Below are 16,276 nucleotides of genomic sequence, written 5' to 3'. Positions count from 1 at the left end.
TGAGGGTATTACTAGACAAGTTGATGAGGGTCAAGCAGTGGATGTGGTGTATATGGACTTCAGTACCGCATTTGATAAGGTACCCCATGGTAGGCTCGTTCAGAAGGTCAGGAGGAATGGGATACAGGGAAACTTGGCTGTCTGGATACAGAATTGGCTGGTTGACAGAAGTCAGCGAGTGGTAGTAGAAGGAGAGTATTCTGCCTGGAAGTCAGTGGTGAGTGGTGTTCCACAGGGCTCTGTCCTTGGGCCTGTACTCTTTGTAATTTTTATTAATGACTTGGATGAGGAGATTGAAGGATGGGTTAGCAAGTTTGCAGACAACACAAAGGTTGGAGGTGTCATTGACAGTATAGAGGACTGTTGTAGGCTGCAGCGTGACATTGACAGGATGCAGAGATGGGCTGAGAGGTGGCAGATGGAGTTCAACCTGGATAATAGCAAAGTGATGCATTTTGGAAGATCGAATTTGAAAGTTGAGTACCGGATTAAAGAAAGGATTCTTGGCAGTGTGGAGGAACAGCAGGATCTTGGTGTGCAGGTACATAGATCCCTTAAAATTGCCACCCAGGTGGACAGGGTTGTTAATGAAAGCCAAAACACCATATGCTTTCTTAACAGGGGGATTGAATTTAAAAGTCGTGAGATCTTGTTGCAGCTCTATAAAACTTTGGTTAGACCACACTTGGAATACTTTGTCCAGTTCTGGTTGCCCTGTTATAGGAAAGATGTGGATGCTTTGGAGAGGGTTCAGAGGCGGTTTACCAGGATGCTGCCTGGACTGGAGGGCTTATCTTATGAAGAGAGGTTGACTGAGCTCTGACTTTTTTCATTGGAAAAAAGAAGGAAGAGAGGGGACCTAATTGAGGTGTACAAGATAATGAGAGGCATAGATAGAGTTGATAGCCAGAGACTTTTTCTCAGGGCAGAAATAGTTAACACGAGGGGTCATAGTTTTAAGTTGTTTGGCGGAAAGTATAGAGAAGATGTCAGAGGCGGGTTCTTTACACAGAGAGTTGAGAGCGTGGAAGCGAGGTCATTGGGGACATTTAAGAGACTGCTGGACATGCATATGGTCACAGAAATTTGCGGATTCGTACATTAGGTTTACCTTACATGAGGATCAATGGTCAGCACAACATCGTGGGCTGAAGGGCCTGTTCTCTGCTGTACTGTTCTATGATCTAAAGCGTTTGACAAGGTTCCACGTGACAGACTGGTCTAAAAAGTAAAAGCCTTTGGGATACAGGGTAATGTGTCAGTTTGGATCAGTAACAGGAAATAAAGGGTAATTTAGCTGTCCGATAGCTGCCCTAGCGAATGGAAAGCTGTTTCAAGTGGTGTTCCGCAGGAGTTGATGTTGGGACCCGTGCTGTTTGTTTTATTCATTAATGATTTGGACCAGAACATGGGGGGCACAATTGGGAAATGTGCAGATGACACAGAAAATGGCCATGCAGTGGATAGTATAGAAGATGGTGCAAGCTCCAAAATGATATAGATGAGTTGAGCGAATGGGTAGGGAGTCCATTCCTGTCAGCTGGCAGATGGAGTTCAACTCATCAGAGTGTGAGGTAATGCACTTAGGGAGCTCAAACAGTAAAAAGGAATGCACAGTAACAGGAATATACTGAGAAGGGTAGATGAACTGAAAGATATTGGTATGCAAGTGCAAAGGTAGAAATACAGGTAGGATTAAGTAGGCATACAGAATGCTTATCTTCATTGAAAGAGGTATAGAAGACAAAAGTCATGATGAAACTCAGGCCACACTGGAGTATAGTGTGCAGTTCTGGTTGCCACATTTCAGGAAGGATGTAATTGCTCTGGGGCGAGTGTAGGGAAGATTGTTTCAATGGCTAGAGAATTGTACCTACAAGGGGAGACTGGGGAATTTGTTTTCCTTGGAACAAAGAAGGCTAAGGAGTGACATGATTGAGGTATGTAAAATTGTGAGGGGGAGTGTTGCAGTAGACAGGTGGAACCTGTTTCTCTTGGCAGAGACTTAAAAAAAACGGGGATCGTCGATTCAAGCTAAATGGCAGAAGGATTAGAGAGGATGTGAAGAAAAATATTTCTACGCAGTGGGTGGTGATACCTGAATTAATAGTGGAGGCAGAGACCTCAACCTCTTTAAAATTACCTGGATCTGTACCTTAAGTGCTATAGGCTGCATGGCTGTGGACTGTGTGCAAGAAGATAGGATTGGAAAGGGCATCTGGGTGTCTTTGGATCAGCACTAAACAGCTGTCTTATCCCAGTAATTACTCTTGTGAACCTTGGTTATGTTGGCTTCCAACGGTAGGGCGACAAAAATGTACACAATATACTCTGGATGTGGCCTCACCAAAGTCCAGCACAATTGCAGCTGGGCCTCTTTACTCATGTGTTCCAAACCATTTTCAGCAAAGGTCAATGTATCATTTCCTTTCCTGTTTACTTGTTATACTTGCATGTTAACACTGTGTTCTATGTTTGGAGACACCATCAATTATTCACCATTTTAAAAATGATTGTACTTTTACATTGGCAAAATCAGAAATTATCTCAGCTTCATCTGCTGCTTTCTTATAAGTGCATTTAACCTGTCTATACCTCTCTGCAGATACAGAGGTATAGACAGGTTAAATGACAGGTTAATAGACAGGTTTCTCATCTTGCTTACCCATCTATATTTACTCAGTTCCTTCATCCATGACATTAATGTAGTTTGTAAATGACTGAAACCCACACACTGTTCCTTGCACAACCCCACTAGTAACAGTGTGCCAATCTGGAAATGACCCATTTATTCTTTAGCTGTTTTCTGTCCCTTATCCAGTTCTCTGTCCATGCTACCTTCAAATGGTGTGAGTCAGTTTCTGCAATAATCTGCCAGTGGTGATAGTAGAATCAGAGACGTTAGGGACTTTTAAGCTACTGCTGGACAAGCGCGTAGATGGCAGTAAATTGAGGGGTGTGGAGGTTAGGTTGATCTTAGATTCAGATAAATGCTCGGCACATCATGGGCCAAAGGGCCTGAACTGTGCTGTACTGTTCTACGCTCTACCTTAACTAACTCTTCCCACGTACCAATGTACTGATCTTTAAGTCTGGTGCAGAATTATCACAGTATTACAAGAACACATTTTAGTGAGCTGAAGAATTGAGAGCATAAAACAAAGGGGCAGAAGTAGGCCATTCAGCCAAATAAATCTGCTCCACCATTCTGGAATCCGATAATTCGCAACTCCTATTTCCTGTCTTTACTCCCCTCATATCCCTGACAGATTAAAATCAGTCTTGAACATACTTAATCACGCAGTCCCAACAGTCCTCTGCAGTAAACTATTCTACGGATTCGTTATCCTCTCAGGGAAGGGATTGCTCCTCATCTGTCATAAATATATGACTCCTCACTCTGTCCTAGATTCTCCCACAAGAGGAAGCAACTTTTCCCTATCCTGTTAATTTCCCCAAGAATCTTAAATAAAAATCAGAAGATGGTGGAAATCAGAAACAAAAGCAAATTGCTGGAAAAGCTCAACAGGTCTGGCAGCATCTGTAGAGAGAAATCAGAGTTAACGTTTTCGGTCCAGTGACCCTTCCTTAAAACACAGTTCTGGATGGGAATACCACCACCTGCAAATTTACTTAGCATCCTGACTTGGAAATGACTTACTGTGACTGGGTCAAAATCCTAATCCCTCCCCAGCAGCTTTGTGAGTCTACCTACACCACATGGACTGCCAGAGTTCAAGAATCCAGCTTGTCACCACCTTGTCAAGAGCAAGTAGGGGTGAGCAATAAATGCTGACATAACCAGCAATGTCGCATCCTACTAGGGAATTTAAAAAAGACCCTACGCTTAAGACCATACACATATACCTAGTATACTAGGTATATGTGTATGGTCTTAAGCGTAGGGTCTTTTTTAAATTCCCTAGTAGGATGCGACATTGCTGGTTATGTCAGCATTTATTGCTCACCTAGTATATGTGTGGTGAATTTTGTGATACTTCGCTGATTATTTGGTAGCATTGCTCCCTGAAAGCACATAACCAAAATATGAAGCAAAAACACAAATTGCTAGAAAAGCTGAACAGGTTTGGCAGCATCTGTGGACAGAAGTCAGAGTTAATGTTTCAGGTTTTTAACCAAAATATGATGCTGAGCACATTGCTGTTTATGGGATCTTGCTGTACTTACAATGGCCAGAGGTATACCTCCAACACTACTACAGGAAGTGCACAACAAAAGTGGCTGTAAAGCAGGTTTGCTCATATTGAGGTTTAAAGTTGCAAATCAGCCTTTCTTTCTATGAACAGAAAAGTCTGTCACTTCATAAAAGCTACTTATAAAACGTTTGGTGTGTCTCTAGCAGCGTTCACTATCTACCTCCTGCTGCGAAATTATGACAGGTCAAATTTTAAGAGATTAGAACAGAACTAAGCCGTCATAAGCATTTTAATTCTGCCATCATTTTACAGATTATCGGATGATCTAAATTGGGAAAGGATAGAGATGTGTACAGCATGGAAACCGACCCTTCGGTCCAACTTGTCCATGCCAACCAGATATCCTAACCCAATCTAGTCCCACCAGCCAACACTTGGTCCATATCCCTCTAAACCCTTTCTCTTCATATATGTAGAATGATGACAGGTGCCAGGCCTGTTGAGCTTTTCCAGAAATTTGTTTTTGTTTCTGTTTTCCAGCAACGTTTGGTTTTTATTTAAGATTCTTGGGGAAATTAACAAAATAGATAGGGAAAAGTTGCTTCCTCTTGTGGGAGAATCTAGGGACAGAGTCATATATTTATGACAGATGAGGAGTAATCCCTTCCCTCAGAGGATAGTTTACTTCCGATCCAGAATTTAAATTTAAATTTGTAATTGTACCAGCCTCCACCACTTCCTCTGGCAGCTCATTCCATATACACACTATCCTCTGTGTGAAAAAGTTGCCCCTTAGGTTCCCCCCTTTAAATTTTTCCCGTCTCACCCTAAACCTATGCCCTCTAGTTTTGGACTCGCCCACCCCAGGGAAAAGGTCTGAGGTTGGGGGAATCCAGAGTTGGAGGGCAGTGATGGTGTAAATTACAAGTTGCAATTCAAATATATTTAATCCTGGCCTTGATTTGTTTAATCGAAATCTTCTTTTTCTTCTCAATGATTCAAAAGTCTCTGTGATTTGTATAGTACACCATATGATTGTTGACAGCAATACAGGATTTTACCAAATTGAGCTATTCATAAGGGGAAAATAAAGGGTCAAGATGAATGGGTTAAAATTAGTTTTTCTATGTGAATTAAATAGTCAAATGAGAGGATGGTCTCTTACCTGCTTTTCATCAGATCAGGCTATCCAAGAAATAATATATTTCAGCTAAAATGCATCTCAGTAAAGAGGAAAGATTCTGATAGAGGTATAAGCTAGCCATGGCTAACCAAGGAGATTAAAGTGTGTATTAATTTGAAAGAAAATGCATATGAGGATATAAAAATTAATGATAGCCCAGAACACTGGGTTAAATTCACAATCCAGCAAAACTTACTAAAAGATAATAATGAGAAAATACGCATGATGGTAAACTAGTGAGGAATATAAAAACTGACAATAAGAGCTTCTTGAAATGTATAAGGTGGAGAGAGCAGTCAAAGTGAACATAGGTCTTGAGAATGAATTTGGGGTGAGAGTTATGAGGAGCAAGAAAACATCAGAGCAGTTAAAACAGATGTTTTGCATCGATTCTTATTGTGGAGGATACTTCAAGCATCCCATTAATGCTGAAGAATACAGAGGAGAAATTGAGTACCATCTAGAAGTAGTGTTAGACAAACTGATGGAACTGAAGACAGGCTGGTCCTCTGGCTCTAAAGACTTCCATCCCAGGATCATGAAAGAGGTAAACTGCAGGGATAATGGATGCATTGGTTGTAATTTCTAAATATCCTTGGATTCTGGAGAAGTACCACAAGTTTGGAAGGCTGCCAGTGTAACTCCCTATACAAAAATGGAGGGAGGCATAAAGACGGTAACTGTCTGCTGATTAACCTAACATTTATTGTTGGACAAAAGTTGGAATCAATTATTAAGAAAGTAATAGCACATTTAGAAAATCATAATTTAATCAAGCAGGATCAACATAGTTTCATGAAAGGGAGATGGTGTCTGACCTATTTATTAGAATATTCCGAGATCTCTCAACCACAGTGGATAGGAGGGCAGAGGTACATGCATTGTGTTTGGACTTCAAGAAGGTGTTCAACAAGGTGCCTCACAAAAGTTTAAGTTGAGATAAGAGCACATACTGTTGGAGGTAGTATATTGACATGGATAGAGAATGAGCTAATGAGCAGGAAATAGCAAATGGGACTAATAGTTTGTTTCAGTTTGGCAACCTGTAACCAGTGAATTCCACTGGGATCAGTACTGGGATCGCATCTGTTCACAATATATATAAGTATAGAACATAGAACAATACAGCACAGAACAGGCCCTTCGGCCCACGATGTTGTGCCGAACTTCTATCCTAGATTAAGCACCCATCCATGTACCTATCCAAATGCCGCTTAAAGATCGCCAATGAATCTGACTCTACCACTCCCTCGGGCAGCGCATTCCATGCCCCCACCACTCTCTGGGTAAAGAACCCACCCCTGACATCTCCCCTATACCTTCCACCCTTCACCTTAAATTTATGTCCCCTTGTAACACTCTGTTGTACCCGGGGAAAAAGTTTCTGACTGTCTACTCTATCTATTCCTCTGATCATCTTATAAACCTCTATCAAGTCACCCCTCATCCTTCGCCGTTCCAACGAGAAAAGGCCGAGAACTCTCAACCTATCCTCGTACGACCTACTCTCCATTCCAGGCAACATCCTGGTAAATCTTCTCTGCACCCTCTCCAAAGCTTCCACATCTTTCCTAAAGTGAGGCGACCAGAACTGCACACAGTACTCCAAATGTGGCCTAACCAAAGTCCTGTACAGCTGCAACATCACCTCACGACTCTTGAATTCAATCCCTCTGCTAATGAACGATAATACTCCATAGGCCTTCTTACAAACTCTATCCACCTGAGTGGCAACCTTCAAAGATCTATGTACATAGACCCCAAGATCCCTCTGTTCCTCCACCTGACCAAGAACCCTACCATTAACCCTGTATTCCGCATTCTTATTTGTTCTTCCAAAATGGACAACCTCACACTTGGCAGGGTTGAACTCCATCTGCCACTCCTCAGCCCAGCTCTGCATCATATCTAAGTCCCTCTGCAGCCGACAACAGCCCTCCTCACTGTCCACAACTCCACCTATCTTTGTATCATCTGCAAATTTACTGACCCACCCTTCGACTCCCTCCTCTAAGTCATTAATAAAAATTACAAACAGCAGAGGACCCAGAACTGATCCCTGCGGAACTCCACTTGTAACTGGACTCCATGCTGAATATTTACCATCTACCACCACTCTCTGCCTTCGACCGGTTAGCCAGTTTTCTATCCAATTGGCCAAATTTCCCTCTATCCCATGCCTCTTGACTTTCCGCATAAGCCTACCATGGGGAACCTTATCAAATGCCTTACTAAAATCCATGTACACTACATCCACTGCTCTACCCTCATCCACATGCTTGGTCACCTCCTCGAAGAATTCAATAAGACTTGTAAGGCAAGACCTACCCTTCACAAATCCGTGCTGGCTGTCCCTAATCAAGCAGTGTCTTTCCAGATACTCGTAAATCCTATCCCTCAGTACCCTTTCCATTACTTTGCCTACCGCAGAAGTAAGACTAACTGGCCTGTAATTCCCGGGGTTATCCCTATTCCCTTTTTTGAACAGGGGCACAACATTCGCTACTCTCCAGTCCCCTGGTACCACCCCAGTTGCCAGTGAAGACGAGAAGATCATTGCCAACGGTACTGCAATTTCCTCTCTTGCTTCCCACATAATCCTAGGATATATCCCGTCAGGCCCGGGGGACTTGTCTATCCTCAAGTTGTTCAAAATGTCCAACACATCTTCCTTCCTAACAGGTATCTCTTCTAGCTTATCAGTCCGTTTCACACTCTCCTCTTCAACAATACGGTCCCTCTCGTTCGTAAATACTGAAGAGAAGTACTTGTTCAAGACCTCTCCTATCTCTTCCGACTCAATACACAGTCTCCCACCACTGTCCTTGATCGGACCTACCCTCGTTCTCGTCATTCTCAGGTTTCTCACATACGCATAGAATGCCTTGGGGTTATCCTTGATCCTATCCGCCAGGGATTTTTCATGCCCTCTCTTAGCTCTCCTAATCCCTTTCTTCAGGTCCCTTCTGGCTATCCTGTATCCCTCCACTGCTCTGTCTGAACCTTGTTTCCTCAACCTTATGTAAGCCTCCTTCTTCCTCTTTACTAGACATTCAACCTCCCTCGTCAACCAAGGCTCCCTCACACGACCATTTCTTTCCTGCCTGATCGGTACATACATATCAAGGACACGTCGTATCTGCTCCTTGAAAAAGTCCCACATTTCCACCACATCCTTCCCTGACAGCCTATGCTCCCAACATATGCTCCTCAAATCCTGTCTTACAGCATCGTAATTTCCCTTCCCCCAATTGTAAAAACTTCCTTGTTGTGCGCACCTATCTCTCTCCATAACCAAGGTGAAAGTCACAGAATTGTGGTCGCCATCACCAAAATGTTCACCCACTAACAAGCCCACCACTTGTCCCGGTTCATTACCGAGTACCAAATCCAATATGGCCTCCCCTCTGGTTGGACAATCTACATACTGCGTTAGAAAAGCTTCCTGGACACACTGCACAAACACCGCCCCATCCAATCTACTTGATCTAAAGAGCTTCCAATCAATATTTGGGAAGTTGAAGTCGCCCATGACTACGACCCTGTGGCTTCTGCACCTTTCCAAAATCTGTTTCCCAATCTGTTTCTCCACATCTCTGCTGCTATTGGGGGGCCTATAATAAACACCCAACAAGGTGACTGCACCTTTCCTATTTCTGACTTCAGCCCATACTACCTCCAGAGGCAGATCCCCCTCAAACTTCCTTTCTGCAGCCGTTATACCATATATATTAACAACTTGGAGCAAGGAAGCAAATATGCTGTCAATAAATATACCGATGACAGAAAAATAGGTGTAAAGTTGAGTTACAAGAGACGTACAGACGGCTTAAAGAGAGATGCAAACTTGATTGAGTTTTTTAAAGAAGTGACAAAGAGGATTGATGGACAGAGCGATGGACAGCATCTATATGGACTTCAGTAAGGCATTTAAGAAGGTTCCCTGTGGGAGACTGGTTGACAAAGTTACATCTAATGCACAGAACTAGCCATTTGGATACAAAACTGGCTCAAAGGTAGAAGTCAGGGTGATGGTGGAGAGTTGCTTTTAAGACTGGAGGCCTGTGGCCAGTGAAGTGCCACAAGGATCAGTGCTGGGTCCACTATATTTTTCTCATTTATACACATGATTTGAATGTGAACATAAGAGGTATAGTTAGTACGTTTGCAGATGACACCAAAATTGGAGGTGTAGGTTACCTCAGATTACAATGGGATCTTGACCAGATGGGCCAACAGGAGTTTAATTTAGATAAATGTGAAGTGCTGCATTTTGGAAAAGCAAATGAGAGTATGATTTATATATTTAATGGTAAGGTCCTAGGGAGTGTTACTGAGCAAAGAGACTTTGGAGTGCAGATTCAGAGCTCATTGTAAGTAGAGTCACAGGTAGACAGGATAGTGAAGAAGGCATTTGCTATGCTTTTCTTTATTGGTCAGAGCATTGAGTAAAAGAGTTGGGAGGTCATGTTGCGGCTGTACAGGACATTGGTTAGGCCGCGTTTGGAATATCGTGTGCAATTCAAGTCTCCTTCCTAGTGGAAGGATGTTGTGAAACTTGAAAGGGTTCAGAAAAGATTTACAAGAATTTTGCCAGGGTTGGAGGATTTGAGCTATGGGGAGAGGCTGAATAGGCTGACGCTACTTTCCCTGGAGCTTCGGAGGCTGAGGGGTGACCTTTATAGAGGTTTATAAAATTATGAGGGTCATGGATAAGATAAATAAACAAAATCTTTCCCTGGGGTGTGAGTGTCCAGAACCAGAGGGTATAGGTTTAGGGTGAGAGGGGAAAGATATAAAAGGGACAACTTTTTTCTCACACATGGTGGTGCATGTATGGAACGAGCTGTCGGAGGAAGTGGTGGAGGTTAGTACAATTTCAGCATTTAACAGGCATGTGGATAGATATATGAATAGGCAGGATTTAGAGGGATATGGGACAAGTGCTGGCAAATGGGATATTAGTTTGGGCTAGCCGGTCGGCATGGGCAAGTTGGGTCTGTTTCCATGCTTACCTCTCTATGACTCTGACTCTATATTGATAGGTCAAGTAAATGGGCAAAAAGTTAGCACATGGAATACATGTGGAAAAATGTGAAGTTGGTCATTTTGGAAAGGATAATAAAAGGACAGTTTCACTAAATTGAGAAAAAACCTGCAGCAAGCCAAAACACGCAGATTTGCTGGTAACCAGGATGAAGATTGCACACTCCATGTTTATGATGTACATAAGCTTTTAATAACTAGGAGCAGGGTGCACCATTCAGTCCCACAGCTCTGTTTCATCATTCATTAAGGCTGTTCTACCTGAACAGCACCTTCCTGCGTGATGTCCCTTTTTGTTTAGTTTCTGAAAATCTGACTGCCTCTCGTTTGAATGTACTCAACAACTGACTACCTGCAGTTCTCGAGAAATGGGAATCCCACAGAATCACAATTAGAACATAGAACAATACAGCACAGAACAGGCCCTTCGGCCCACGATGTTGTGCCGAACTTCTATCCTAGATTAAGCACCCATCCATGTACCTATCCAAATGCCGCTTAAAGGTCGCCAATGATTTTGACTCTACCACTCCCACGGGCAGAGCATTCCATGCCCCCACCACTCTCTGGGTAAAGAACCCACCCCTGACAACTCCCCTCTACCTTCCACCCTTCACCTTAAATTTATGTCCCCTTGTAACACTCTGTTGTACCCGGAGAAAAAGTTTCTGACTGTCTATCTATTCCTCTGATCATCTTATAAACCTCTATCAAGTTAATTGTAAATGTAACCCCTCGTTCTGAGGCTGTGATCCCAAATTCTGGAATTGTATGCAGTATTCCAGAAGTGGACACACCAAGGCCCTGTACAGCATCTGTAAGTCGTCTTTACTGTCGTACCCTAATCTGCTTCTATTATCGGATAATATGCCATTATCTTCCTCCTTGATTGCTGTACCAACATATTAATTTTGAGATTCCTGTGCAAGGACACGCGTCTCTTTGAATTTCTCCATCAGCATTTTAAACAAAAGAAATCTGTTCTTCACAGTGGATCATTTCACTCTATATTCCATTTACCATGATCTTGCCCATTCATATAAACCTGCCTACATTCCATTGCAGCCTCTTTGTGTCCTTGCCACCCACTTTCACACTTACTTAGCTTCATCAGCAAGCCTGGATACAGTACACTTGACTCTCCCCCCTCATTGATAGATTATAAATAGCTGGGACCCAAGCAGCAATTCTTGCATTTTCCTGTTAGTTGCAGTCTGGCAATGTGATTCTCTGTTTTATCCATTAACCTAATCTGTGGTATGAATTTACAAAGAATTATTGATGTCATAAGTGATTGGAAAAAATTCAAATGGATTTGAAAGTAAGCAAATTAAAAGTAATCCACGTGGGACCTAAAATGTATGGAGTACTTGATCAATAGCTAAAAACAGTGGAGGAGCAAAGAGGCTTTGGAGTTCAGGTACATTAAATGTTATAGACGGGAACAGAAACGCATCAAAAATAATGGAATGCTGGCCTTCACATCTATGAACACGACATAACAGAAGGAGAGATGCTTCAGCTGTAATAACGTTATTCAAATATTGAGTTGTCTGAGCAGTTTTAGACACCACACTTTAGGTGACAGAGATTGGCGTTGGAGGAATACAGCATAAGTTCACCTGAATTAGATAACTTGAGTATTTACATAAATTAGCTTTATATTCCTTGGAACGTAGAAGGTTGAGGGATGCTTTCAGGATATTAAGGAGTGCAGCTGATTGGGGAGGCTTGGTTGAGAGTTCGTAATCCCAAAAAAAGCCAAATGTTTTAGCAGTGTAATTAGGAAACTCTAATTATGAAGACTATTTCAAATTTTAGAATTCTCCTCTGCAAATAATGATTGATCTAATATCAGTCTGAGAGAGGTTTACATGAACCAATCAAAGGTAGTAAGAGATAGAGAATAAAGTTGCAGAATCATCATGATGATGCTGCATATTGGAACCTCCCCTGAGACTAATTGGCCTATTGCTCCTCTTTATATTCCTACTATATTACTCCTAACTTCATGAGCTCCAATCTCGTATAAATAATCCCTTGCATGGGACCATACCCAGTATGCTCTACATGTGACTCCAGACCCAAGTTTTTGCTGTGACTCCTTGCTTAACTCTTAACTATCCCTTGGGCAATTAGGGATGGTCAATAAATGCTGGTTGAGCCAGTGATGTTGTCATGCTATGAAAAATGTTTTACAACTTTATAAGCAATGCAATCATTTGAGCTGCAGTGTGAAACCAAGAACACTTCAATGTAGAATATTCAACATCAATAATATTGTGACCTCATAAATGATCTCATTGTAAACCAAACTAGCCAATTTACTTGACCCTTCAAATGAAGAACTTGCCAAAGGATTTCATTGTTTACAGCCTTTACTTTAACACTAATCCAAACCAGTGCAAATTACACATGAATGAACAGGGTAATGATGCTTCAAATAAATGTAAATCGTCAATATACAAAGATGCATCGTGCCACCAGATCACTCCCTGAACACACGTCCAATGATGCAGCTAGTTTGTTCCTCAATTTGTTATTTTCTTAATTCATGCAGTTCAAGGGCCCAATGGACAACAGTTTTCACTTTGAGTTGATTGGGTGCAATAATCATCACTTCTACAAACACACTGTTCCTCTAGCTGTGACAATCCTGATTATATAACTTCCCAGATTTCCTTTTGAACTGAACAACCAATAACACCCTGGTTCAAATTATTCTGGGAAAACATTCACCTCTCTACGATCGGAGTTCTTTTAGAGTTCACGCGATGTTAAATTTTTATTAGCCTGCTTGCACGGTATCAGTTGGAGCTCCTGCCTTCTTTTCTTCCCAACCAGAAAGCTAGCTGCCTCCTGCAAATGATTTGTTCCTTCCTGCAAGAGATTTCTTCTCCACACCACCCCCCCCCACCCCATTTGTCTTTTTTTTCCCTGTGTATGTATCAGTATGCTGATCACCTTCGTCCTTCAGCTCCTCTGTGTCCCTCATTTGTGTCGACCAGCCCCACAGCTTTTAATTTCCTTCATGTTGGTCGTGCTTTCCAGTCAAGTTGCATGGAGCAGTATCCCTATCTTTCCACAAATTAATTTGGTTTGACTTATTTATTGTCACATGTATTTTGTTGCAAAGCGAGAAGTGTTTCATTGTGTTGTCACTGTCCAATTCCTCCTCAAAACACCAAAAGATAGAACACTAAGGAAGAAAAAGAAAGAAATAGTGTTCAACTTTCCAGTCCTCCTTGTTCAGTGCCCCACCATTCTCGCTGTGCCACTGCTGCTGGGCTGAGAGTTGCCCTACTCTTCAGTGCTATCTCCCCTCCACCGGCATCCTTGCTGGATCTTGTGAATGCAGCTGGCACTGATGCTGCTGGGTACTGCCCTGGCCCAAACGTGACTGTCGCTGCCATGAGCCTATGCTGGGCGCAGGCAGCACCAGGAACTGAAAGTCACAGCAGGCATGAATCAGCAGTAGGACCACCACGTCAATGCTGAAGCGCTGGGGTCACCTTGGAGTCCACACTGGACTCACTCGCTGCTGCCGATGAGAGTCCCTTTGCAAATTCTTGGATCCTTATTTACTTTTGACAAGATGGTAAGCCAGCATTCTTAATTCTGCAAGAAATGAACCATCAGTGACTTGAAAATTCTTGGCACGTTTCAAGAATGTCCTATGATCTTCAACATTATCAGTTGTACATTTAGCCTGCACTTTCAACTCAATTGTTTTTGTTATAATTAATGAATGATTTTAGACACCAAAATGGAAACTGAAAGTTGCAGTGTTGGCATGAAACAAAATGGTACCATTGCATTCTCAGCTGAAAATAACACGTGAGCATTTGATCAGCTTATTGGCAAATATTACTGGAGTAGGCAGTCACTTAACAAAGTAAAATGAACCCATGCTGCAACCAGTCTTTGTCCAGTGCTCTATTCAATGTCTTATTTTTAAAATAGTTGCTGTGGGATTCCATTGACAAATCTAGTGCCTTGTGTAAATGAGCGTTTTTGCATTGTAAAATGCATACTTGAGTGTGGGCATATATTTGATCTTGGCAGCATCAGGCATCAGGTTCCCTCCACCCATCATTGCCCTTGTGCCTGGATCTTATTCAGGTGGGTAAGCATCAGAAATGGACAACATTGGCTGTTCTTTCTCCTCCAATCCATCAGATTGCAAACTTTGCATGTCTGTATGTAGCAGTGTGCTGCTTCCACAAGGCATACAAAGGTTAATTTTTCATCAGATGTTGTATAAAAGTATGTACTCATCCTGCAAAACAATGTTCTTTATTTCCAGGTGCTGTTGGTTATATGGGAACAAGTGCCTTTGTCCGAAAGATCTACACCAATGTGAAAATTGACTAATGGAAGGCCAGACTCCCAGGGAGCTGAGGATCACTTACTGCTTTTTGTTCATTCAGCTGGAACTTGCACAGTTTAAACTGCAAGGAGACATTGGGTTAACACTGGGTAAAGTGTGGGTTCCATTCATGGAAGCTTAAAGCAACATTTGTTTCCTTTGATCCTGAGCTCGTATTGACTGCTTTAACCAACTGTTCAGCAAAACGCTTGGATTATATGCAGTAAGCATTACTACAATACAGTGCTAATCTTCCCACATAAAACATAGCTTATTAATGAAGAATAGACTAGCTCTCTTCAATGAAGAGGACAAACAGTTTATTTAAAATCATTTGTTCCATTGAGGAGGGAAAAATCTGACTAGTTTAAAGTTATTCAAGCCTCCATGCTGAGATAGTTACCTTTCAAGTGGATCAGAGAGGTGGCTATTGGAAAAACTGACCATTCTGGTTTTTGTGACCGTTACCCAAACTGCTATGTTTTTGTACTTTATCAATGGGAGCTTATTGCATTTATTTTAATTTGTAAATCTGATACAGTTTATATACTATCTTCAGTAATAGGATGCACATCAGTCATGATTATAATTGGACCAACTCAATATCTGTATCTAAAAGCCAAGTCTGTGATATGTTATAAATTAGTTCTCAGCTTCAGTCCATCCAAAGAGTGAAGACTAAGGACAGAGATGATCATCTGCACTGAAATTCACAGTAGTTAGCATATAAAACAAACTGGGAGTATGCATTTTGAAAGGCTGGTGGTCTGTTAATGGTTTTTATTAGAAAGATCTAAGTGAAATATTTTAATTGGGCGTATAAACTGATTTTTCTTTGTTTTTGTTTTCCTTCTCTCCAAGAGTTAGTCTTGCAGCTTAGTCTTGTTTTATGTTGCGGTGGGAATGAAGGCTTTACTTAAGATAATATGAAAGGGGGTAATAAATGTATATAACCTTATAATGTAACTTTAGGCGTAGAACCCAAATTTATTTGGATGTACAGATTTATTACATAGTACTTTTTCTGATAACAAATTAATTTGGTGTATAAATGTGTGACAATTTTTTGGGTGGCTTTTTACATCTTGCCTGCCATTGCATGAAAATGGTATCTCCATTATACGTGTGGACGTTACTCTGACTTCTTTAGTATTTTTCCAATTCTGTCTCTGAAGGCTCAACAAAGTTGTAATTTAGGACCTAAAATTTTGTTAATCCGACCTGAGCACTCAACATGTGCATCATCTGGAGCGTTACTGCTTGAAGGAATGTTCAGGAATAATGAAAACAATAAAAACTTTTCAGACATAAGATTTGCTGTCCTCCTTAAAGTGAAATGGTTGCTCACAGAATACAAACTGATACCATGAGAAATAGATCTTTGGTATTACAAATCTCACCCATAAAGAGTGTTGCTGGAAAACATGGTGGTGTTTGACAGGGTTGAGGCCTTATTATAACACAACGAAAGGAAGAACCAGTGAAGGTGAAAAGTAAAGTGGTAAACTTGCCATAGTTCCA

The 16,276-nt window shown here is 41.7% G+C and overlaps 1 protein-coding gene across 1 annotated transcript in view; it reads left to right on the top strand.

The window, feature by feature from the left end:
- The window catches only part of tm9sf3 (transmembrane 9 superfamily member 3), a 148,134-nt gene extending 132,068 nt beyond the window's left edge, over positions 1–16,066 (top strand). Inside the window, exon 15 of the mRNA XM_072582943.1 lies at positions 14,693–16,066. Within this exon, the coding sequence (XP_072439044.1) occupies positions 14,693–14,760 (68 nt within the window). The 3' untranslated portion in view covers positions 14,761–16,066. The remainder of the gene's footprint in view (positions 1–14,692) is intronic.
- The last annotated feature ends 210 nt before the right edge of the window (positions 16,067–16,276 follow it).

The sequence above is a fragment of the Chiloscyllium punctatum genome, chromosome 13 (assembly GCF_047496795.1).
Source record: "Chiloscyllium punctatum isolate Juve2018m chromosome 13, sChiPun1.3, whole genome shotgun sequence".
Lineage (NCBI taxonomy): Eukaryota > Metazoa > Chordata > Chondrichthyes > Orectolobiformes > Hemiscylliidae > Chiloscyllium > Chiloscyllium punctatum.
Note: the sequence above shows the minus strand (reverse complement) of the source record. Positions and strands in the feature narration are given on the sequence as shown.